The 24592-nt window shown below is 36.6% G+C and overlaps 1 protein-coding gene across 11 annotated transcripts in view; it reads left to right on the forward strand.

Moving 5' to 3' along the window:
• Positions 1-1161: 1161 nt before the first annotated feature.
• The window catches only part of KCNT2 (potassium sodium-activated channel subfamily T member 2), a 363444-nt gene continuing 340013 nt past the window's right edge, over positions 1162-24592 (forward strand). For 9 of the 11 annotated variants that reach the window (XM_019822157.3, XM_019822162.3, XM_019822163.3 and 6 more), the window contains exon 1: positions 1162-1787. In XM_019822157.3, the coding sequence (XP_019677716.1) occupies positions 1693-1787 (95 nt within the window). In that variant the 5' untranslated portion in view covers positions 1162-1692. The remainder of the gene's footprint in view (positions 1788-24592) is intronic. The other 2 variants (XM_019822160.3, XM_011291082.4) reach the window with 2 other exon arrangements.

The raw sequence follows: 24592 nt of genomic DNA on the forward strand, positions 1-24592 counted from the left end.
TTTTTTGCTGATTTCGTCTTGCATTTCCAACATTGTGTCTAAACCCTCCACTATGTGGAGAATTAATCATACCAAATTAACGATTGTCTCCCGAATAAACCAGTTGTTTTTAAAATCACTTTGCCCTCCTCTTCCCATTCTCCCAGCTCGCTTCACTGCTTTCTTCCCTTACCTTAAGTAGGTTGCAAACGAGTATAGAAGGTTTGCTTCACTTTCAACGTCTTCCTGGACCCCTCCATGAATAAGTATGTTATCTCACTGAGATTTCCATATCTCGTTATATGCTGTTTGATTACTGTGTCTCATACTGTATCACTTCATCTATAAGCTTGCTCCTCCAAGCAAAGCATGAGATTCTTGAGGGCACGGGGTGGGGGCGGTCTTCTGTGTCTTCAGGCCCAGTGCCTCTCAGGTGGTTAGGTACTGAGCGTCTGTGCGCACCCTAAAGAAATCAGTGCTAGGAGGAAGAACTGTATGCAGACCTAGGGCTTGTACAGGAAGGTTCTCATAAGCAGCAGCTGATACTGAAAAACCAACTCTGGACTCATGGGTTCACTTCTTCCTCTGACTGGGTGGGTCACTACGAGGGGCACTCCAAAGGCAAGGCCACGCAACCTGGAAGCCCACAGCAATACTAGCAGCAGCAACAGTAATGTAAGTGACACTGCTATTAACATAATCCTCCATGCGTTTCCATGTGCTTTCCCAGCCATCATCTGAATGTTCCTCTTCAGCGGCCTAAAGTGGCCCTACATTCTTTTCCAGAATCCGGGAAACACCTTTCTTTCTTTCAGACCATGAGAGGGGAAAAAAAAAAAAAAAAAAAAGGACTTTCCTGGGACTGAGAGCGGGGATTCCCTCTCCACGAACGTGCACTCTCCACCACGCTCACCGGAGCTGAAGGCGAGCCCCGCGAAAGCGCGTGCGGCCCCTGGGAACACTCCCCACACCCGGCGGCCCCCGCCTCCCAGAGAAGGGTCTCGAGCCCGGGAATCCTCTAATTAGGCTCGCCCCCATTGGTTGTCCCCAAGGCACCTCCGTGCCGTCACGGTGTTATGCTAATGAGGGGGAGTCTCATTGGCTCGGCCCCCGGCGGCAGCTGCGACGGCTCTGGCGGGGAGAGCCGGGTTGGCCGCGGCTGGGACCAAACGCACGGTCCCTCTCTCGCCGGCTCCTGGCTGTGCCGCGTGCACGCCCGCGCGGGGACCCGCTGCCGGGATTGCCCTCGGAGGAGGCTCCTCGACCCGCCTTTTAGGAAAGTGCCTCCCCAGCCTGCAGCGCGCACGCCCCCTCCCCTCTTTCTAGGCACCGCGCGCTTTCGTTTTTGTTTTTTGTTTTTTTCCGCGAAGTAACTTTTGCATTCCCGCCTCCCCCGAGTCCTGGGGACCAGAGGCGGTGCCGAGCCTGGGGGCGGTTCCTTGGCAGCGTAGATTCTTGTCAGAGCCAGACTTTTGCTCCTGGGCTCGGTTTGCATCATCCCCATCACACCCTCAGGAGAGAGGATCCAGCCCCCTTTCAGCCTCAGCTTCCGGCTCGGAGCGGACCCCTCCCCCTCCCAGGCCCCTTCCCCTTCCCCGTCCCTCTCCGGACCACGCATCTTGCTAGTCCCCTCCCTCTACTCCGCAGAATTTTCTTTTTCTCTCCCTCCACTCCTCTGTTCGTCGTTTTCTGTTTCCCACTCTTTGAGGAACGATGGTTGATTTGGAGAGCGAAGTGCCTCCTCTGCCTCCCAGGTACAGGTTTCGGGATTTGCTGCTAGGGGACCAAGGATGGCAAAACGACGACAGGTGAGTGGTGCTGTGCATTCTTGCTCTGTCAGTACAGCTGAAAAAGGGACAGAGATGGGGAGGCTGAAGAGGGAAGAGGAGACAAGAAAAAGGGAGCCACAGACGGGAGGAGAGAGGGAAAGGGACTCTTTGATATGTCTCTCCATTTTGACTGTATTGAGCAGTTGCTATAGACAAGGGACTCTTTGCCTTTTCACTTTCTTATCCTTGCAATGTATTTATTGCGTTTATTTGGTACTTATTCTTTTGTCTATCTGTGCTTTCCTAGGGTGTGTATAAGGCTGCTACGAGAGGTACAATTCATCCAAATGGCACGCAGTATCAGTGCCATATAATTTTCATTTTTTCCTTTTAGGTGTTGTTCCTCAAATTCAAAAATGTATTCAAGGTAATTGAAAAAGCACAGAAGAAACTTAAAATCTCTTGCACCTGTTTACTAACTCCTTGTCAGTGTTGTCTTGTTAAGGTGTTCACCTGCTGCTGGGAATTTTATACTCTTAACATCTGGAGTTGTAGGTAGACAATTGGTTTAAATATGTAACAGGTAGTTAGGAAAAATGACGTTTTCAATTGAAAATATTCACTTTGAGCAGGTAACTGTGACTATGATTAATAATGGTGTTTGCATAACATGATCCAACCTTTTCATAATGAATGTGTTTTTAACCTAACTAGTATATATGTCACAAGATTAAAACTTAAGTTTCAAAACTACAGTATTCATTATCAGCAAAATACTGCTCTTGTGTTCTATCTATAGCATCACTGCTTTGCCTCGTCAAACTTCTGAAATTCCTCCGGCTATCTGATTCATTATTTGAAAGACACATTTTATGTTTCATTGAATTTAGTATTTTCTGGAAGTCATTTCATGTATCACATGCCATATGTTTTTGTGTTTAAATAATCTGTGTATACTAACTGGTCTCTCTCCACTCAATTGAAATATTTCCTTGAAGTTTGGTATTAATATTCTATTTTAATTACATAAAAGATCCATTACTGGTCCTGTTCAAAATCTCCCCGTTCAGGACTGGTTTTTTTCTCACCGTTTGAGCTTTCAATACCAACTTCTGACCATATGCACAGAGGCTTTTATATTAGGCATCAATTTTGGACTTCTTTGGTCTCGTATTAGTAATTTGAAGGGATATGAATGTTTCTCAGAGGGTAATATTTCAATGCAATCTCTTAAAGGTAAAACACATATATATATTTGTTAGAAATTAAAAGAACAAATTCCAGTTTACCAGTATGCTTCGAAAGTAAGGTGTTCTGGTTGACTGAAGATAAGGACATGAATATTAAACAGATTGCAGTGTTAGTTGACTTTTAGATAAACTGTATTGGCCTAGTTTAAATGGCTTATCAAATGCACCATCATGTTCATAGTGATTGATTCTATATTTGTTACTTGAGGACCTTAGGATCATCATGTAGAATAGAAATCCCCATGGTGGAAAGTGTGAGATGGACTTAATTTCATAGAGAATATATTTTGGATTTGGTGGTGAGAGCGTTGTTTGTTTCTTAATATTGTACCCAAGGTAGAATTGTTCATGTGGCTCCCCTCATTTTTCTAAGGATGCTGAAGATATATTTCAGTAATTAATAATTTTGGTTAGTTGAATACTACCCAAGTAAGTCACTGCTATATTAAAAAAAGTTTTACACATTTAAAATATCTGTTATGATCAAAGTTTCTGCTAAGTTTAATTTACAATCTGGGCCATATTTACTATTAAAATGAAGTATTAAACATTAAAAAAATTGTTCATCCATTTGACTAGTTTTGTGGCTTCGTGAAAACTTAATAGTTAGTTTTGGTTCCATTTGTTGTCCATCTTTGAAGACGAGATCCTTGGATTAATAGTGACTCAGCTTTCAATCCTTTGCTCATTTCTTCACTAGCTGAGTTGTCTTGGGTGAGTCATTCAGCCATTATGAGATTCAATAGTTTCTGTAAGGTACAGAACTAACACTTAGCACTAAGCACTGGCTTGTGTTATATGTTAACTATGCTAATAGTGTGTGTGTGTGTGTGTGTGTGTGTGTGTGTGTGTGTGTAAGGGTATATGTATGTATGTGTGTATGTATTTTAGAGACTAGGAAACTAAGTGTATGGGCAATTAAATACTTGTCTTGGTAATATATCTTATGAGTGAAAAGATGACACCGGGGCTCTGTTCTTTGCAACATTCCTCAGGAAGGTCCTCAATTCTTTCCATTTAAATTGTCTGAAATTGTAAGAATAATTTTACAGCATCCAGCACAGTTTAGGTGCTCATTAAATGTTAGTTCCCTTCTTCACTTCCTATTTGCAGTATTCAATTATTCTTTAAATTTTTCTTCAGAATCATTAATTAACATGCAGTAAGTAAGGTCATCTTTTTTTGTCTTTCATATGCTCATAAATTTCTCTTTGCAACTGAATCTGAGTAGCCTTCTTGTTTGACTCTGTTATCATGTGCTCAATTCCTATGGAGCTGAGGAGAAAGCACTTTCATGTAAGAATAGGTGGATGATTTATACCAATGGATACATTTAGTGTTTTGTTCATATTCTCTAGGCTATTTTCTATGAATAGTCTCTGCCTGAGGTTTTTTGTTTGCTTTTTCCCCCTGGTCTCAGAAATTCCCCAGGTCTTGGAGAACAAGCCAGAAGTGCCATTGAGTAAATAAGGAATTGTTAGATAAATACCTTAGCTTTCTAACTTCTTGGTTGGATAATTCTAAAGCATATTCTACACTGTGTCCAATGGGACTGAGCTCCAGTTGCCCACAGTGGTAATTGGTTTGATACTACAAGCTTTATTGGCTTTCTTCCCCCTCTCCCCTACTGGGGAGATCAATTCTGGGATCTGTTCCCAAATAAACTACTTATGCTCCAATCCTTAGCTCAAGGTATGCGCTGGGGGAATCTGAACCAAGGTGGGTATCTTTTCCATCTAGAGTAACATCCTAGAAATGGTGGAGGAATTAGCTGATGGGAAAGTAGACACTTTCTACCTTGCTCTTCTTGTTAAGAATTTTAAATTAAATCTTAGTAGGGCATGATTGATTGGAATGTGAAAATGAGTAAAGCATACTACTTTACCCCACAGATTTTCTGTAAACTAACCTTGGATACTTCACTTAAATTTATACTCTACCATCTTTTGGTAGGGAAAAACACACATGCTTAAGTGCAAATGTAATGTACATGTGACATGTATATGTGTGTGTGTGTGTTTTTATATATATATATATATATATATATATATATATATATGAAACATGTATAGACTTTGTGTGTGTGTATCAATGCCATTTTTATATAATTATGTCTCCCTGAATTGCATTCTGGTAACCTTTTCTGAGTAGGACATAAAAGAACCAAGTTAGACATAGCATTGTAGATAACTGCACATTTAGCACATGAATAACGTAAGACTCTGAGGCCATGAAATAAGTTTGAGAGTTGCTAAATAAGAACACTGCTAAAGCCTAGAGATAATCTGTTGCAGGTATGCCTCACATTTATTTCTTTGGCATCCTGAGTAAAATAAAAAAGTCTAATTCAGGTGGTCCGTGTGATATTTCTTTAATGATCATTTATCCATTCAGCTAATATTTGACTACATGCTGCATCTCAGGGCCTTATCAAGTTAGGTTTTAGGAAGAATATAAGGAGGAATATGGAACAGTGCTTTGTCAGGTGTTCACAGATACAGAGATAAGCTCCCCTCACCCAAATATTGACAGTATTGTTTATGTTATGCTGTTTTTGCAGAATTTCAATTTTAAGACTGTCAAGAAGATCATGTACCCTTTGTAGATAGAATAGTCAGTGTTGGTTGGAAATAAAGTCCCTGTGTTAGGGATGGCTCAAAGTGTTCAATATCATTTGAATCTAGTACTTAGGATACTTAGTATCTTCAAAGTTACTCTGTGATTAAAATATGACTAGAGACAGAATTTATCTGGTTTTATATGGAAGCCATTCTGTAATATGTAGAATTGTAGCAGTGTTATAATCTATTGTTTTCTGTTTTAATGTTTCTATGATTCACAAAACAATAAAGATTTAGAATGTTCTCTTGCAGTTAAGGATTGGCAAATTTCAAGTTTTAAATGCTTTAAGACAGAACAAGTCTTCATCGTGACTTAATGTTAAAATTTGGAACACAATGCACTTGATGTGGGTAAATTGTCATGACTGTTGATAAATTACTGTTAATGGACAATTCTTGTTGCAGTCATACAGGAGTAGGGCTTTTATGTAATTAACACCATTCAGTTTTCAAATATCTGGTCGGTTGTTTCAACTCCAGTCATTTTAAGTGTAACTTTCATATTTTATAGGTGGCAGTTAAAAGTGATGTAAGCAAGTCACCTAATGTATTGTAGTAATAATTGAAAATATAAAAGGGTTTGACAAAGAGTGCAATCCAGTCAATTAATAGTTTAAGAAGTATTTATAAAATGGTGAAAATGTTTGGATAGCTTTTGGAGTATGTGTAATTTTAAATATCATACAGTGCAAGTATATTACTTTATATAATAAAATTGGAACAATGGATTTGGAATGGCACATTTATATAACCTACCAATTTTATTTCTCATAACAAAATTATATATTATTTTGAAAAGTAGTCGTTTGATATAAAGTACTTATTCTAAACTTGTAAGTTCAGGCCATTAAATACACTTTTAAAATATTTTGTGTTAGTAAAAAGGAATGAAATGTTATTTTTACTATTTATATAGTGGAGTCAACTTTTCATATGCGGTATCTATAAAAATGGTTTAAGTATTATTAAGAGAATCTAGATAATGTTGTATTTCTTAGCACTATTATATTAAGGGAAATCTCCATGAATAAGGCAGTAAAAAATTACCTACTACTGAAGTAGGTAGTGGTGAAAAAGACTTTAGATTATATATATATATAGTATAATATGTACAATGCAGAGAAATATGCATTTTTAGTAATTTTTGTTTATCAATACTTACCAGGAATTTTTTTTAATATTAAAAAAGTATATGATTTCTTCCTTTTGACCTGATCTTATGAACTGAAATGTGGCTTTTCAGATTACATGGAATTTACTTTTTATTTTTATTTTTATTTTTTTTACATAAAATTTACTGTTAAAGTGTGATCCATTTACCCACTCTCATATATATATCCACTTTCTGTATATGCTTATGTGCTAATAACACCTGTTCTGTATTATACTTATAACTTTTCAGAGTACTTCTACATATAATAAGTCTTGAATAAGAGAGGTTGGGAGGTAGTAATTTCATTTTCTACATAAGTTATTTGACGTTTTAAGGAGATTAAACTTTCTACTAAATAATTTATCTATAGCTTCAAATTAGTCTTGAGGATAGATGCAAAAACATAATTCTTTATGGATGACCAGCAAAATGACTTCAGCTAACTTGTCTTATCAAAATTATTAACACACTTACCTCTTTTTTGTTAGTAATGTCATTCAGCTTCTGCAAAAGTACGTTTGAAGGATAGTTGGAAAATAGTGCAGATGAAGGCTGAACACTTACAGCTTTCGTCTTCATTATTAGTACAAAATAAAAATTAACTAACAATGTATTTAGTCATAAGGTGTGACTGTAGCTTAGGCCATGCTTTTATTCTCTTGCTGTTAATAGTGAATGTGATAGTTTTATTGACTTTTCCAAATCATGTTCTTGTCTATTAAAATGTTTTACATGTTCATAAATCACTTTGTCATTGGTGGTTAATTGTTTTTATTAGTGTATTTATGTATTCCCAACATTGTCTTAATTATGCACCATCCTTCTCTAAGTTACTTTTAGAAAATGAAATCTAACCAGTTGCTTTATGTATTTATAGTTTGAAATTAAATTAGCTTGGCCTCTTCTGAGCATATTTATTTATTTATTTTTAAGTTTGTTTGTTTGTTTATTTATTTAGTAAGTAATCTCTACATCCAACATGGAGCTCCAACTCATGACTCAGACCAAGAGTCACATGCTTTTCCCATTGAGCCAGCCAGGTGCTCTACATGAGCAATACTTAATACTTTAATCAAGGTGTTTTTTAGAGATGCCTGGGCGCTCAGTTGCTTAAACATCAGACTCTTGATTTTGGCTCAGGTCATGATCTCATGGTGGGTGGTGGGTGAGTTCGAGCCCCGTTTTGGGCTCTGCACTGTGTCAGCATAGAGCCTACTTGGAATTCTCTTTCCTTCTCTCTCTGTCTCTACTCCGTTCATTTTCTCTCTCTCTCTCTCAGAATAAATAAATAAACTTAAAGAAATTAACAAAAATAAATTAAAAAAAATTTTTTTTTCAACGTTTATTTATTTTTGGGACAGAGAGAGACAGAGCATGAACAGGGGAGGGGCAGAGAGAGAGGGAGACACAGAATCGGAAACAGGCTCCAGGCTCCGAGCCATCAGCCCAGAGCCTGACGCGGGGCTCGAACTCACGGACCGTGAGATCGTGACCTGGCTGAAGTCGGACGCTTAACCGACTGCGCCACCCAGGCGCCCCACAAAAATAAATTTTAAAAGATGTTTGTAAACTAATGCTTTTACTGAGTTTTAAGTTGCTAATTAAAAATAATCAAAATATCGATGATGATCCAGAAAGACAATTACTTTTACTTTTTGACAAGCCTTGACTTGATATGGGTTATTTTTATTTTTTTTTAAATGGATCATGAAAACAACAATTCTTTTCACAAGGATCTTAATCGTCAGATAGCAATAAAGTTGCAACGGAAGAGAAAATCACTTGGAGGACAGAGTGAAAAAGCAAAGGTGCATCTAGAGCACTGATCACATCTCATCCTCAGTACCAATTCAGGATTGGTTGTGTGGAACTGTAGAAAGTGAGATGTAAGTGAAGGTAGGGGATGTGGAGTCCTTTCGCATACTGAATGTACTGTTTCAGTCGGGTAGATATGGATAAGCAGGGCCGGAAATGTCTAATTTGCATATATCTCATGTGGCAGAGTGACCATGTGCTTGCTTGCAGCAGATAAATAAAAACCCAGGCTCCATGAAGGCAAAGAAAGCACTGAAAATGGCATCAGATCCTTTGCATCTGATCATCTAGAAGCATAAGAGTGGATTCGAAATTTCTGACCTTGATTCCTCAGTAACTAGATAGAACTATAACAAGCCGACTTGTAAAGAGAATCTAAGATGTAGTATAATTTCAAGGGAAGGAGGAACCACTGCACATACTTGGAAAAATAAATCATTCATGTAAACAAATTCAGTGCACCAGTGGTATTAGATTTATTTGTTTCCTTTGGCTTAGAAATACAGATGGGTTTGGAGTTGGGAAGTGAGTCAGTTAGAGGCTGGAAAGCCCTAGTTGCCTGAAAGGAGTAGGGGGAAAATGCTCCTGAGTATAGGGGGGAAAGAGGACAGGGAGATTTCTTTCCACAGTTTTGTCTTGGATCGATCACATTTATCTTTACCTATTTGTGACAAATAGAAGCAGTGAAGGTAAACAGAAACAAACCCAGACTGTCAAGCTCAGCTTGTCTGTAGGGGACTGTGGCTGGCAGCAAGTCCCCCATTCTTTGACCTTTTCTTGTTTAGAGTCTTCACTGGGCTTCTCTTTGGGACTGTGCTTTAGTGCTCTGCACCATTGCAGTTACGACATGGCTTTAAAGAGTGAGAATCGTGCCCTCTGTGTATGCATTCCTTAAACTCAGAGTTGTATTACTTCCAATTTTCACAGTATGTAAATGTGTATAAGAAATGGATTTTGCATACAAAGCCAAAAAGCAGTGCATCTAAGAAATAAGGGACTGCTTGTTCTTGGCTTTCTTGTACTGGACTTTGCACAGAATCATAAAGATGAATTGTTATTACAGGGGCACACTTAGCCCATCTTGTAAATCACTGTGTGAATAGGGATAAGAGAGGATTAACACATTTCAACCTCATTTGACTCCCTGTGGGAAAACTTGTAGATTGTCCACATATTGCAGACAACCAGTTATTAACAACGGGGACCAGATGTGTGGTTTAATAATGGACAACCTGCTGTCTCGGGCCTGCCAAAAACTGAAATACCACTCGATTCCCTAGGAGTCACATAAGGTGATCAGTAAGCTGCACAAGTACCAGTGAAGAGTGATGGCAACGACTTTAGTCACTGCTGTAACGTGTGGTGATTACATTGGCAAATTATAAAGGGGAGCTTTCAGTATATATATTCTTTCTATTTCTTGCCTATCTCTCCACAGGGGTTCATGTGCCATTTCACCTATTTCTGCTGAAAATGCAGAAGATCAAGTGAAAACCAATGGTACTGAATTAGTAGTTATATAGGCAGGGAACATTTATCAAGAGCTTAATGTATGCCACACACTGTTCTAAGCATGTTACATGTATTATTTCATTTAATCTTCACACCAGCTCTGAGGAATTCTGTTATTTGCCCCTTTTTATGGATGAATTATCTGAGGCACAGAAATGTATAGCTTGTTCTAAGTTACATAATCACAAAAGGTAGAATCAGAATCTAATTATTATGCCTGTCAACTATGTTTAGAATATAAACAGATGTGATTTAATGCTGTTAAATAACAGGACAAAATACAAACAAATGTAAATGCTTTTAAAGGTAGAAAAAAGTCATATAGCATCTCGATCCCTCTGGGCCCCATATTACAATGATTAACTCAAAAGAAAAGCTATGGAATTTTCAAAGTTGGTAATATTTTCTGGGAGAAAATAAGTTCTTTTCTTTAAATGGAAAGCATTGTTCTTTTGATAGTCTGGAGAGAGTGGATTAAAATAAGAAATTAGTAAAACAACTAAAACAGATTTTATTTGTTTAAACAAAGTATAGATGAATCAAAAAGGCATCATATAAGGTCATATAATTAACTTACTAATATTCTTAAACTGTTCACTTTAGAAGCTTTGGTCAAGGTCATCCATTTCCCATAGCTCTTTGTTACTTTATTTAATCTACAATTGTCTTTCTTTAGATTTGGGTGGATGTTTTGTTTGTTTTTTGTATGTTCCTTAGTAGAACATTGGAGTTTCTTACTTACACTTCTACTGTTTAAAGTATTTGTACATGGATGAAATTCATTTTTCTCAGCCACTCTTCTGGTGATAATGAAAACTGTCCCTATGGGGGCACCTGGGTGACTCAGTCGGTTGAGCGTCCGACTCTTGGTTTCAGCTCAGGTCATGATCTCACAGTTTTGTGGGTTCAAGCCCCACATTGGGCTCTGTGCTGGTAGTGCAAAGCCTTGTTGGGATTCTCTGTCTCCCTCTGTCTCTCTGCCCCTCCCCCACTTGGGCTCTCTGTCTGTCTCTCTGTCTCTCTCTCTCAAAATAAATAAATAAACTTAAAAAATTAAAAAAAACCCTCTTGCTATGGTTTAAATGGGGGTAATGTGAAATTACTGACTGTGAGTTTAACACGTAACCCTACCTATTAGTTTCATCTATTCCAAAGAAAATTTGCAGTGGTTCATATAAATACATGCAACAGGATAAAATAAATTGAAAATACAGCAGAGAGAAAAGATAATAAGGGGGAAAAAACCAAATCAGGTGTAGAGTTGATACACAATGTGAATTCTATGAGTTCCTATATTGTTACTGGAGATGGACCTCAAAATTAGCCAGAGCAAAGAAGACATGATCAGTTGCCTAAGATGAGAAATAAACTAGTAGTTCAAGAGAAATACAGCTTTACTTGGTGTGCAGACTGAAAAGACATTGCTCCCGTGGATCTTCAGTTAGTGTGCACTATCCTCATTCTCTCTCCTATCATAAAAGAATAGCAAGTTTCATAAGACTTTTGTAATGTCTTTATTGCCAGGTCCTGATATAATTAGAAAGAATTACTCACTTGAAGTAGATTTTCAGGACACTCATAAATGTATTTCAGTTATGTCTTGTAGGACAATAAAGGGAACACTTGAGATTACTGATGGATTATGAGCCTTTCATGTATCTTTAAAATTTTTTTAAATAGTCTCATACTACTCAAAGTGATCTATAGGTTCAGTGCATTCCTTTTCAATACACCAATAGTGTTTTTCACAGAACTAGAACCAAGAATCCTAAAATATATGTGAAAGACCTTGTGTAACCAAAGCAACTTTGAGAAAGAATAACAAAGCCGGAGGTATCACAATTCCAGATTTCAAGATATGCTACAGAGCTATAGTAATCAAAACAATATGGTACAGGCACAAAAATAGACACATAGATCCATGGAACAGGATAGAAGGTCCGGAAATAAACCAGCACATATGTGGTCAGTTAATCAACTGCAAAAGAGGTAAAGATACCAAATAAGGAAAAGATAGTCTCTTCAATAAATGTTGGGAAAACTGGACAGCTACATGCAAAAGAATGAAACTTGGCCACTCTCTTATACAATACACAACAATAAACTCAAAATGGATCAAAGACCTAAATGTAGGACCTGAAACATAAAACTCCTAAAAGAAAATATAAGCAGCAATCACTTGGACTTTGCTCTTAGCAACATTTTTCTGAATAAGTCTCCTAAGGCAAAGGAAAAAAAAAAAAGCAAACACAGTCTACATTAAACTGAAAATCTTTTGCACAGTGAAGGAAACCCATCAACAGAATGAAAAGGAAGCCTACTGAATGGGAGAATATATTTGTAGACTGTATATCCAATAAGGGGTTGCTATTCAAAACATATAAAGAACTCGTACAAGTCAATACCAAGGAAACCCAGATAATCCAATTAAAAAATGGGCAGAGGGCCTGAACAGACATTTTCCCAAAGAAGACATACAGTTGGCCAACACAGACGCAGAAAAAGATGCTCAACATCACCAATTGTCAGGGAAATGCAAATGAAACGAGATACCACCTCACACCAGTCAGATATACAGTATCAAAATGACAAGAAATTACAAATGCTGGTGAGGATGTGGAGAAGGAGGAACCCTCATGCACTGTTTGTCGAATGGAAGTTGGCGCAGCCGCTGTGGAAAAATTGAAAATAGAAATACCATATGATCCAGTAATTCCACTACTGGGTATTTACCCAAATAAAATGAAAACACTAATGCACCCCTATGTTTATGGCAGATACGGAAGCAAGCTAAGTGCCTATCACTAGGTAAATGGATAAAGTTAAACACACACACACACACACACACACACACACACACACACACACACACTATAATGTTAACCATATAAAAGAATGAAATCTTGTCATTTGTGACAACATGGATAGACCTAGACGGTATTAAGCTAAGTGAAATAAGTCAGAGAAAGACAAATATCATACGATTTCACTTATATGTGGAATCTAAAAAAACCAAATAAACAAAAAAAGAAACAGACTCATAAATACAGGGAGCATCCTGGTGGTTGCTGTAGGGGAATGGGAGGGCAAGTCGAATAGGTGAAGGGGATTAAGAGGTACAAATTTCCAGTTATAAAATAAATCATAGGGATGAAAAGTACAGCATAGGGAGTATCATCAATAATACTCTAATGTATGGTGATAGATGCTAACTACACTTATCACGATGAGCATTGAATAATGTATGAAATTGATGAATCACTATGTTGTACACCTGAAACTAATATGACATTGTATGTCAACTAAATTTCAATTAAAAAAAAAAAAGATTCACATTAACAAAATGGGGAGGGCATCAAAACCAAACTTGGTCTATTTCATGATAGTTTTAAAAACATGAATGCATTCACTAAACTAAGTTTAGTTAACTAAAAAAAAAAAAACCCAAAACTTTAAAAAATATAAATGACTTTGATTAATAAATAAGAATGCAGGGAGTTTAGAGTTGATATTCCTTGTTGTGCACCTGAGTGTAAGCATTGTCAGTAGAGGCTAGGATGGACATAGCTTTATGGAGAGTCTGCAAAGATTCTAACCAAAGCATAAGACTGAATTGTGGTCACTCTCACCTCCTAACAGACATTGGATTGTTTCTTTTCACACAAATGCCTATGGTAAATACCATAGTATTTAACATTCCGTTAAGACTTTGTAACTATCCTGAATTTACTTATGGATTTATATATACATACATATATATATATATATATATATATATATATGTATATATAAAGTGCATAATTATAAAGCAGACTTCTGGTTGCTAAGTAATTGATAAAATGTAACCCCAAACTACATATTTTTTCAATTTACCCATCACCACCAATCTCACTATAATCTCCCTGAGTTCTCCATTTCACAACTTGGCAGTGGTTTTGTATTTTTCTTTTTGAGCTCACTTTTCCTAAATGCTTGATCTCCATTTCTTCCTTTTTGATAGGATTTCACTCCTTTTTATATTTAAGTGAACAGAACACTTGCCAGCGTGCTTCATTGTTTGGAGTCTGTTCTATGCACCCCACTTCTAACAATGTTCCATCGCCAGTTCAATCCCCACTTAACCCTCGTATCTTTATCATAGTCTTCTTGAATGTGGTTTTAACATATAGCCGTGTTTTAAAACCTATGCTATGTCACTAATGCTTATCCTATGAAATTTAAGCCACCGAGTTCAGTACTCAGTGATGTTCATTAAATTGATTCCTTCATTATTTTTTCCTAAACTGCCTTTTAGAATTTAATCAGTGTCATTATTCACAGAAATCACCCCTTGCCTCACATGCTAATGGCTGCTGACATGCCTGTATCATACTATGACCTGACGCTGTACTCAATCTCTTCCTGTTCACGTCATCCCCTTTTTCATGACTGTACCCTGAATTAGACACAAAGCCAGAGTTACTAAAAACATTTTCCAAATCAGGCTTTTCAGTATATTTTGCTTATTTTTTTTAAAAGTCTGCATATTTTTCTGTTGTTTTGCGATTACTCATGTCATTTCAGGCTTAACATATATCTTTCTAGGGAAAGAGCTGTGTCTTCAGTTCATTTTGGATCCTCTTATATAGTAACACAAGTGGTTTACACAAAGACTTCCAAAATATCAATTCTGTAAAGTACTTTTAAAAGGAAAGAAAGTCACAGTTCTGAATATGTAAGTGTACCACTTATATACATATATACATTATTATAGTAAAAATAGAGGTCACTTAAATTTGAGACTTTTTTTCCTTCATGGAAAAAAAAAGTAGTTTTTTAAAGCTTATTCTAAAGCCAGGTCTGGTAGTTTGACTTGAAAATGCCTTTTCTACATCTAGTTTGATATTCACAAGGAGCTTTCCTTTGGAAATGGCAAAGCAGAATGTGCTTCAGTCCATAATTCATACTGTGACAGTTCAAATGACTGTTAAAGTGAATTCTGAAATTTGCATGGGGAACAGCTCTGTGAAAGCCATCAATCTGTGTGACAGCCAGCAGTGCCATCGTCCAAGGGACTTGTGGAGGTGTGAAAGATCAACTCATCTCCTGCTCACTTAGGTAGTGGTAATAATACTCATATAATTGGGATGAACAGAAGGGGGGCTTTTTTTTTTTTGGTCTTAAATCTTATAAAAAATTTTTTCTTATTGAGGAACAGTGCTTACACTAGTTTACAGTGTATTTAATTTTGCGGTGTTAACATGAATAGGATGATTTTCTGGAGGAATAAAAACATGTGAGATGTATCAGTGACAGTTATCTAAGCATGTTCTGAGTCCTTGAATAGAAGGCACATTATTCTAAAACATGTATATGCCTGTTATTACTCTCTTTCCTAAGTCAGATCCTTACCTATTTGTTTTTGTCACATGGAATGACCACTTTTGATTTAACTTCACTCCTCCTTTTCAGTGCTAGAAAGAAGCTTGTCAGACATCTCTTTACACTTGCAGCTTTACTGCCACATGGCAGGTAGGAGAGAGACAAATTCTAATCACTTACAGAATTATATAATTAAAAGTATGCTTAAAAAAGACTAATTAAAACATTCATTATAAAGTTGTTCTGACTTGCTGATTCTATTCCTTCTGCAACGTATTCCAAGTAATGTCTCCTTTTAGTAAATTCACATAGTGAAGTGAGGGGAAGCTCCCTTTGTGCCTCCCAAATTGTGTTCAATTGAACTTACTTCTGCTACCAGTGAGGCGTGATGATGTATGAGAAATATTTGAATGATGTGATCCCACGCTCATACTATCCTTGAGCTGGTATTGTGTTGGAGGGTTAAGACTTACAAAGTAACTACTATATAAATTAGAACATGGTACATCAGTATTATGGGAGTTTTGGAAAAGCTTCTTGGAGAGTTCTAGGGAGAAAGTAAATTTTATATATTAGGATTCATTTATTAGAAATAAAGTAGTAATGGCTAGCACAAAGGTTCAGTGGGTCTTCCACAGGGCATATTCTAGGAAAACATGCAGTTAGGAGACTAATTTGGAAACTATCGGACACATGAGGATCAGTAATGGATATTAATAGTTTTGGGGGAAAGATTGTAGGAGACTTGTATTGCCAAGTGAAAGAGTTTGTTTTTTTGTAGACTTTGGAGAATTGTTGAACAGTTTTAAATAAGTGGTATAAAAATTGTAGCTTCAGTGGAATTATTACTTTGGAACTATGTGTAAGGGTTCAGAAGAAAAAAAGTGGGGAGATTAAACTGGTTAATGGGCTAAAAGAGATAGAACAGAGATAATGAAAATTGATAAAAATATCCAATAGAAAACTTTGGAAGTATCATTAACAAATTTGAGAATGAGTTAGGGCAAAGAATATCAATGTTTTGAAATGAGAAGAAATACAAAAAAGTGTCATGTTCATTCAATACAGTTTGATATTACATATTGGATTATAAATTCTAGGAGGCAAAATTTCTAGTGTGTAGTATCTAATTATGCCTTGCAAAGCGTCCAAGAAAGGTGTGATTTAGTATACACACTTTTGTTATTGATCAAATGTAATTCAATCCAATAAGCAATAGTTAAGCCCTGACCATGAGTTGTGGTATGTGCTAATATCTCTGAAAACAAAGAATAAGATGTTGCCAACCTTCACTTATCTCAGAAAGGGAAGAAGGACAAATAACAAATAATTATTGTATAGCATACTATATTAGGAATAATGTAAGTTTTGAACAAATTATGAAGTTAGCACGGAAGAAGAATGATTATGTGATGGTATTCTGTACGCGTAATATGTACACGTAAAAGCTACTACATTGTATTTTGACCTTTTAAAATTTATTGTTTTTGGATTCTTTACAACATGACTAGAAAGGTAAAGCAATCCCACATGCATTTTATAGGTAGAAACTCAACTAAAAAGAACTTAAATACCCAGCACAAATAGCAGAAATTCTCTACTGATTCTTGTTGCAAATTATAGAAAAGCACTCTAAGATAATCTTAATAATTAATACACACTAAAAACAAGAATTCTGGGGCTAGAGTAGTTTCAGGGTTGGCTTTAGAACCCAGGATATTTCCATTTTACCCTTGACATCCCCTGACAGATGTTACTTATCTTTGGCACTGGTCCCTCTTAGTCCCGGAAGGGCTGTTCTAGTTCCAAGTATGGTATACAGTGACAAAGTCCAGAGGTGGACAAAAGAATTGTCCTTGTCTTATACCCTTATTTAAACTGAGAAAATTCAGTGCCAGAGCATTGCAACAGATTTACTCTCATGTGCTATTGAATAGAATTGGTTTTGTGTCATGCCCATGCCCAAATAAAACCATGGTGAGGGTAATGAGACCAGTATGAATAGCTTAGAACAGTTTCATTCAACCTCTGGGACTGGAGGTAAACTCAGCCTCCTTGAAATAACTCTGCCACTTCTAGATAAACGAACAAAATCAGAATTGTTTATGGAAGAAAAATGTGTGTGCGTGTGTGTGTGTGTGTGTGTGTGTGTGTTTAGGTAGGTGAGGAGGGATGCAGGTTGGGCAAGAGATGATGGCTATCATGAGGTAGGGAACCCATTGTTGTAATTTCAAGTATAATTTTAACTTAGAGTATACTTTTTAAAACATGTGATAGTTTTCCTTCACTTTTGGGCAGCTTTCAGAGGAAATTATAATTTCTCCTGGTATTCTAAGTCTCTTGATAAACAGAATGGCTCAACATGTGAGTGCTCTCAAATTCCCTTAAGGAAATTGTGATGTAATGTACACTAACTCAACTTGTAACTGGGTCCTTTGGAAAATGGTAAGTCACTCTGAATTGCCTCTGTGGTGCATTGATTAATGGATCTCGAGAATGCAAATCTTTTAACAAAATCAGCATTTAATTGTATATGTGTTAAGGAAGTTTTGGTATTTTCAGTGCTGGGTAGTAGATGATAGGAAGGGAATATGTGTATAAGCTATAAGCTGAGGTGAAATCTTGCTTACTGGCAAGTGACTTAGAAGCAGCAACTTTGTTTTACCTAGAAATTTTAAAGTAGATCAGCCATCAGGATTATGAGTAATGGAACATTCAGGTTCCCAACTGAAAAGTCATTCTTTATCTGGGAGAGCATGTCCCACATTATCAGAAGATCATGGAAGAAAACCCTGAAGGTCCTGCCAGGTTATGGGGGTAGCAGGAGGTCCAAGCTCCAGAGGAGGAGGTGGTGGTGGGGGGCTAGGGCCATCTTCTAAAACCTGGCCTGTATGCCAGGGACTCTGGCACTATATCTCTGTCTTGTAATCAGCCATTAAATCAGACAAGTGTAATTTGTCCTGCTCGTTAATAAATATATTATCTGGCAGTAGCAGGTATCTGTTGATTACTTAAAGCAGATTGTGAGAATTTTGTATAATCTTCCCTCTTCCTCTCCCCTGCTGTCCTTTTATATTTTTTGCTGGTTTGGCATATTTAAAATGGATTATGTGAAAGGTCATAACCAAGTGTGGGGAGAGGTAAAGCTGGACTAGTATTATATACTTAGTTTTATTCCTTTTAATTTCTATTTTAACATTTTAGTGATTTCCCCACGTCTAGAGGGCTATGCTGTTTTTAAAACAACAATGGCTACAAAAATGCTTTCTCTGGTATTGGAATGAGGAAAGCAAGAGGAATGTCAGTGTTATTTTATTAAAAAAAATAGCTATGGAAAGAGCCCAAATGTCCATCAACTGATGAATGGATTAAGATATATCTATAGATCTATAGATCTATAGATCTATAGATATCTATATAGATATAGATATAGATCTATAGATATATACACACACAAAATGGAATACCACTCTGAGATGAAAAAGAATGAAATCTTACCATTTGCAACAACATGGATAGAACTGGAGGGTATAAGGCTAAGTGAAAGAAGTCAGTCAGAGAAAGACAGGTATCATATGATTTCACTCATAGTGGAATTTGAGAAACTTAACAAATGATCATAGGGGAAGGGAAGGAAAAATAAGATTAAAACAGAGAGGGAGGCAAACCATAAGGGACTCTCAAATACAGAGAACAAACTGAGGATTGATGGGGATGGATGGGCAGAGGGTGGGGAAAATAGGTGATGGGCATTAAGGAGGGCACTTGTTGGGATGAGCCCTGGGTGTTATTATAAGTGATGAATCACTGGATTCTACTCCTGAAGCCAAGACTACACTGTATGTTAGCTAACTTGAGGATTAAAAAAATAGCTTTCAGAAGGTTTATAGGAGCACATCCTGGGTAATGCTTAGTAAAAATTGATTTAAATATTTATATGCCTAAAGAGCTCTTTTAATGAAATGGGATTAGTATGGTAGGTTATAAATTCAATAGCTGACACAATGAAAGAAATAGACTGTTAGATCTATTCAGAACATCTATAGAGATCCAAGAATATTAAAGATATGCATGAGTAGCCAAATATAATAAGTGTTAATGAATATACTAAGTGTCACAAATATATATGATTTTATAAGGAAGGAGCAGCTTCAGGATTGAGCACGATGGGGTGGTCTCAGAAGGGTTGGTGTGTGCTTGGATGGACAACCCAAAGATAGCTAGTTTTACAACTAGTTTTATAACAAAAACAAGGCAGGATGTTATATTTAAGCTTATTTGAAAATTCAGTTGCTAATAAATTTATCAAATTTTATCTTTTATTTTAAAAATCAAGTTTTGGTCTTTAATACTTCTAGAGTACAAATACTATGCTAAATAGTTTTGTTTTGGAGAACACTTTAATGCAGTTAGGACATTTTAATGAGCACATAAAATCTTTGACTATTTATTTATACACATATACACATTTATTTTGTACATGTTGACTTTCAGGGTTATGTTTACAGGAACGGGGTTATACCAGAGAAGATACAGTTTTGTTAACTGTTGTTTTCTGGAACATATTGTTAAGTGCATCTGCTTAAATCTGTTACATGAAATGTATCTTTAAGTAGGTTCTGAAACAAGATTACTTATGATTGTATAGTATGCCATAATATGAATGTATTATATTTATTTACTTAGGTATTATTGTGTTAGACATTTAGATTGCTTTCATGCTGATATACTTTTTTCCTCTAAATGTTTATAGCGGGGTGCCTGGCTGGCTTAGTCAGTTGAGTGTTTGATTCATGACTTCTGTTTAGGTCATGATCCCAGGGTCTTGGGATGGACCCCCCCTGTTGGGCTCCACACTGAGCATGGAGCCTACTTGGGATTGATTCTCTCTCTCTCTCTCTCTCTCTCTCTCTCTCTCTCTCTTTTTCTCCCTCTGCTCCTCTCCACCACTCACATGCATGTGCTCTCTCTCTCTCAAATAAATAAATAGATATATAACTAAATAAATCCTTAATAGGCATCTCTAAGGCCCTGCTGATGATTTTCCTAAAATAAAAACTTAAATATGGGATTACTCTGTCAATGAATAAGACCATTTTATGGCTTTTAATGAATATTTCTATATTGCACTGCAGAAATATATTTTAGTTTCCATGTTCAATAATCCATGTATTATTATTTATTTATTAATTTTTTTTGACGTTTATTCATTTTTGAGAGACTGAGAGAGACAGAGTGTGAGCAGGGGAGGGACAGAGAGACAGGGAGATACAGAATCCTGAAGCAGGCTCCAGGCTCTGCGCTGTCAGCACAGAGCCTGATGCAGGGCTTGAACCCACAAACTGTGAGATCATGATCTGAGCCAAAGTTAGAGCCTTAACAACTGAGCCACCCATGCTTCCCAGTGGCGCCTATACCTATACAGATTCTAGATCATTTTATTAAAAAAAAATTTTTTTTTCAACGTTTATTTATTTTTGGGACAGAGAGAGACAGAGCATGAACGGGGGAGGGGCAGAGAGAGAGGGAGACACAGAATCGGAAACAGGCTCCAGGCTCCGAGCCATCAGCCCAGAGCCTGACGCGGGGCTCGAACTCCCAGACCGCGAGATCGTGACCTGGCTGAAGTCGGACGCTTAACCGACTGCGCCACCCAGGCGCCCCTCTAGATCATTTTAAAATACAAGTTTACAACATGATAGACTAGAGAGCTCTATATTAGTCCTTTTACCTTTCCTTGTGAATCATCTGTCTCACCATATATTTACTTTCTGTGTGTATTTTCCTTGTCTCATTATGTATTTGTATCATTGGCAAAACAGAAGCAAAAAAGAAAAAAAAAAAACAAGGAAATTGACCTATCAGTACATGTATTAGCAACAGCAATAAAAGCACCTGCTTTTTAAAAATGTCAAAATGCTTACAATAAGAATGTTTTTTGTTTGCTAATAAAATCTCTATTTTTACTGTGTGCTGCTAAGAAAAAAAAAAAAAAACCAAGGAAAAAGGTGAACAAATCACACCTATACCTTCCCCTCTAGGAAAAGCTGATGATGTACATGAATAACATTCAGGTTTTATTATTTCAAATAAATCATCACATTTTTGGCATACTGTACCCAAGACAATAGGGCAGTAGGTTTTAGTTTAAATGTTTTATTTGTTTTCTGTTTTTTTCCTGTCTATTTAACCCATGTTCAAATACTACTCCTGCAGAATTTGAGCTGCAAAAGCTGATATTCAAAGCCACTCTCTCTTGAAATGGCAGTTTAGTTTAATAATAAGAAGAGAATTTGTCCTATCCTGACTCAGCAGACAGGAAAAGTTGTTTAAAGTATTGATTATGATGATGATGATTATGATGATAGTAATTTTTCCACACTATCTTATCAAGGCAAGAGTCAGCCAGGCATTGAGCCAGAGAGCTTTACTGCTTTTGAAGAGATGTATTCATTTTTCTCTAGAATGAATTAAATAGTTGGGAGCAGTGGAGCATGTCAGTATGTCAAAACAGAGTAATTTGAACTGTCTTAGCTTTGTAGTGGACCTTTATTTTATTTTATTTTTTATTATGTTACACTTACCTAGGCCACTGGATAGTCCATTTAGTTCTAAAAGCAAATATCAAGGAGCTGGTATTACATGTTCTATGGGTTATTTGTGACACTTCTTTTCATTAAAATGGTAGATTAGAATTTAAATGGAAAATTAAAATAAATTTTCTGTATTGAATATTTATGTAAACATGTCTATAAATTATTATAATTAAAGCCTACAGAGATAAATCTTATAAGCATCCACCTGAATTAGGACTCTGAGATGAAAACATGATACTTAGCAATTTGAATAATGATACAAAATGTTAATAAATGACAAAACTTTGTGAATTATAGTATGCTATGAAATAATTAAAAGGGAAAAGGTCATATACTTAAAAAATTTTTTTTAATGTTTTTATTTATTTTTGAGACAGAGACAGAGCATGAGCAGGGGAGGGGCAGAGAGAGAGGGAGACACAGAATCCGAAGCAGGCTCGAGGCTCTGAGCTGTCAGCACAGAGCCCGTTGCGGGGTTCGAACTCACAGACTGAGAGATCATGACCTGAGCTAAGTTGGACACTTAACCGACTGAGCCACCCAGGCGCCCCGGTCATATACTTTTAATGTCATTGTAGTATGGTTGTTGATAACATATTAACCAATTTTTGCACTGGGTTTGGGTCTGTCTTCTAGCATTTAGTGACTGTGTACCTTTGGGCCATTATTTAATCTCTGTAGTTATCAATGTCTTCATCTGCAAAATGAGAATAATAATCTTACTGTCTTTGGGAAGTGAGATAATCTAGGAAAAGCCCTTAGGGTAATAATTACTGCTAAATAAATGTTTGTGTTGTTAATTTATTAACAATATTTTGAAATTTTAGGATACCTAGTCAGGCTTTAGAAGTCATCAATATGTTGTTACTTGATTTTTTTGTTATGACTTAGAAAAATTATTTTTGAAAACATTTTTAAGAAATATATCTTTTAAATGTAAGAAGTGTCAGCTCTGTTAAATTTTTATTTGAATGTTTCTGCATATGGAATATTTCCTACATTTCATTACACAGCTTTGAGAAAAATAGAATCGTGATTCTTGATAGCAAAAGTTTATTGCTATTTCATGTTTCGTAAACTCTGAGTTTGTTTTAACAGTATTATGGTAATTGTGCTTTGGGGAGTCAAGCTCCAAGATAAAGAATTCTTTCATTACTTACAGACAACAAGACTTTTGTTCTCATGTGAGCACTTATTAAATACTGCGGTTAAAAGATCAAGTGAAGAACCCCTGAAAAATGGTTTGTAATGATAGGATATAGTGGAAGAAATTGTAAATTGTACCATTTAATATTAAAAAAATATTTTCTCAATTTTAATTTTAGTAGCTGTCTAAACTATTTTTTCCCTGGCTATATATTCCTCTCTACTTGTCTTCCTGAAAACTCATGTTTCATAAGAGGAAAGATGATTGACTGTAGGTTCTCCCAATAGCAGGATAAGAAGGTGACTCAGTATCAGATCAGTTACTATCATTAATGGCAACAGAAAAGAATACTAATGAGTATAAGAGATGTTATTCTTCTAGCAACGAAAGGTCTAACTTATTAATCAACTATTATCAAAGCAATTTAAGCCCCCCAAATGATCAAATTCTTAATATTACTACTAGTTTTAAAACTTTAAATCAACAGTTTAAAAATCCCTTAAGATTTTGAACAAACCTACAGAATTGGAAACCTATTAGCAAGAAGAGAAGTGAAGGGACTGATTAATCCACTCATTATATTATTAAGAATTTAATAGAGTTGAGATTTATATACATTTAAAATAAATATTTGTCTCTGGATTTGTGTGCATTTAAATATCTTCCATGAGGGGCGCCTGGGTGGCGCAGTCGGTTAAGCGTCCGACTTCAGCCAGGTCACGATCTCGCGGTCGGTGGGTTCGAGCCCCGCATTGGGCTCTGTGCTGATGGCTCAGAGCCTGGAGCCTGTTTCCGATTCTGTGTCTCCCTCTCTCTCTGCCCCTCCCCCGTTCATGCTCTGTCTCTCTCTGTCCCAAAAATAAATAAACGTTGAAAAAAAAAATAAATATCTTCCATGAGATGTTGCCTTTCTGAATATACTAAAGATGTGAAAATGTATGTATGTACTTGAAATAGTACAGAAAATCAAAAGAATGTCATTGGTGTTTGTTTTTATTTTATTTATTTAAAGAAAAAATTTTTTACTCTATTTTTGAGAGAGAGAGAGAGAGAGAGAGAGAGAGACAGATAGGGCATGAGTGGGGGAGGGGCAGAGAGAGAGGGAGACACAGAATCGGAAGCAGGCTCCAGGCTCTGAGCTGTCAGCACAGAGCCCAACGCGGGGCTGGAACTCATGAACCATGAGTTCATGACCTGAGCCGAAGTCGGACGCTTAACCGGCTGAGCCACCCAAGCGCCCCTACACTCTGAGTATTTTTAAAGAGAGTTCACTCTTACTGTTCATTTTCATAGGAACTAAGCTCTAACATTGGAATCTTTTCCATGAAAGTGGCTCATTTTTGGACTGCTCCCCTGTGTCTGACTGGGATTGTGTTCCTGTTCTTCTAA

Source organism: Felis catus, chromosome F1 (assembly GCF_018350175.1).
Source record: "Felis catus isolate Fca126 chromosome F1, F.catus_Fca126_mat1.0, whole genome shotgun sequence".
NCBI classification, from domain to species: domain Eukaryota; kingdom Metazoa; phylum Chordata; class Mammalia; order Carnivora; family Felidae; genus Felis; species Felis catus.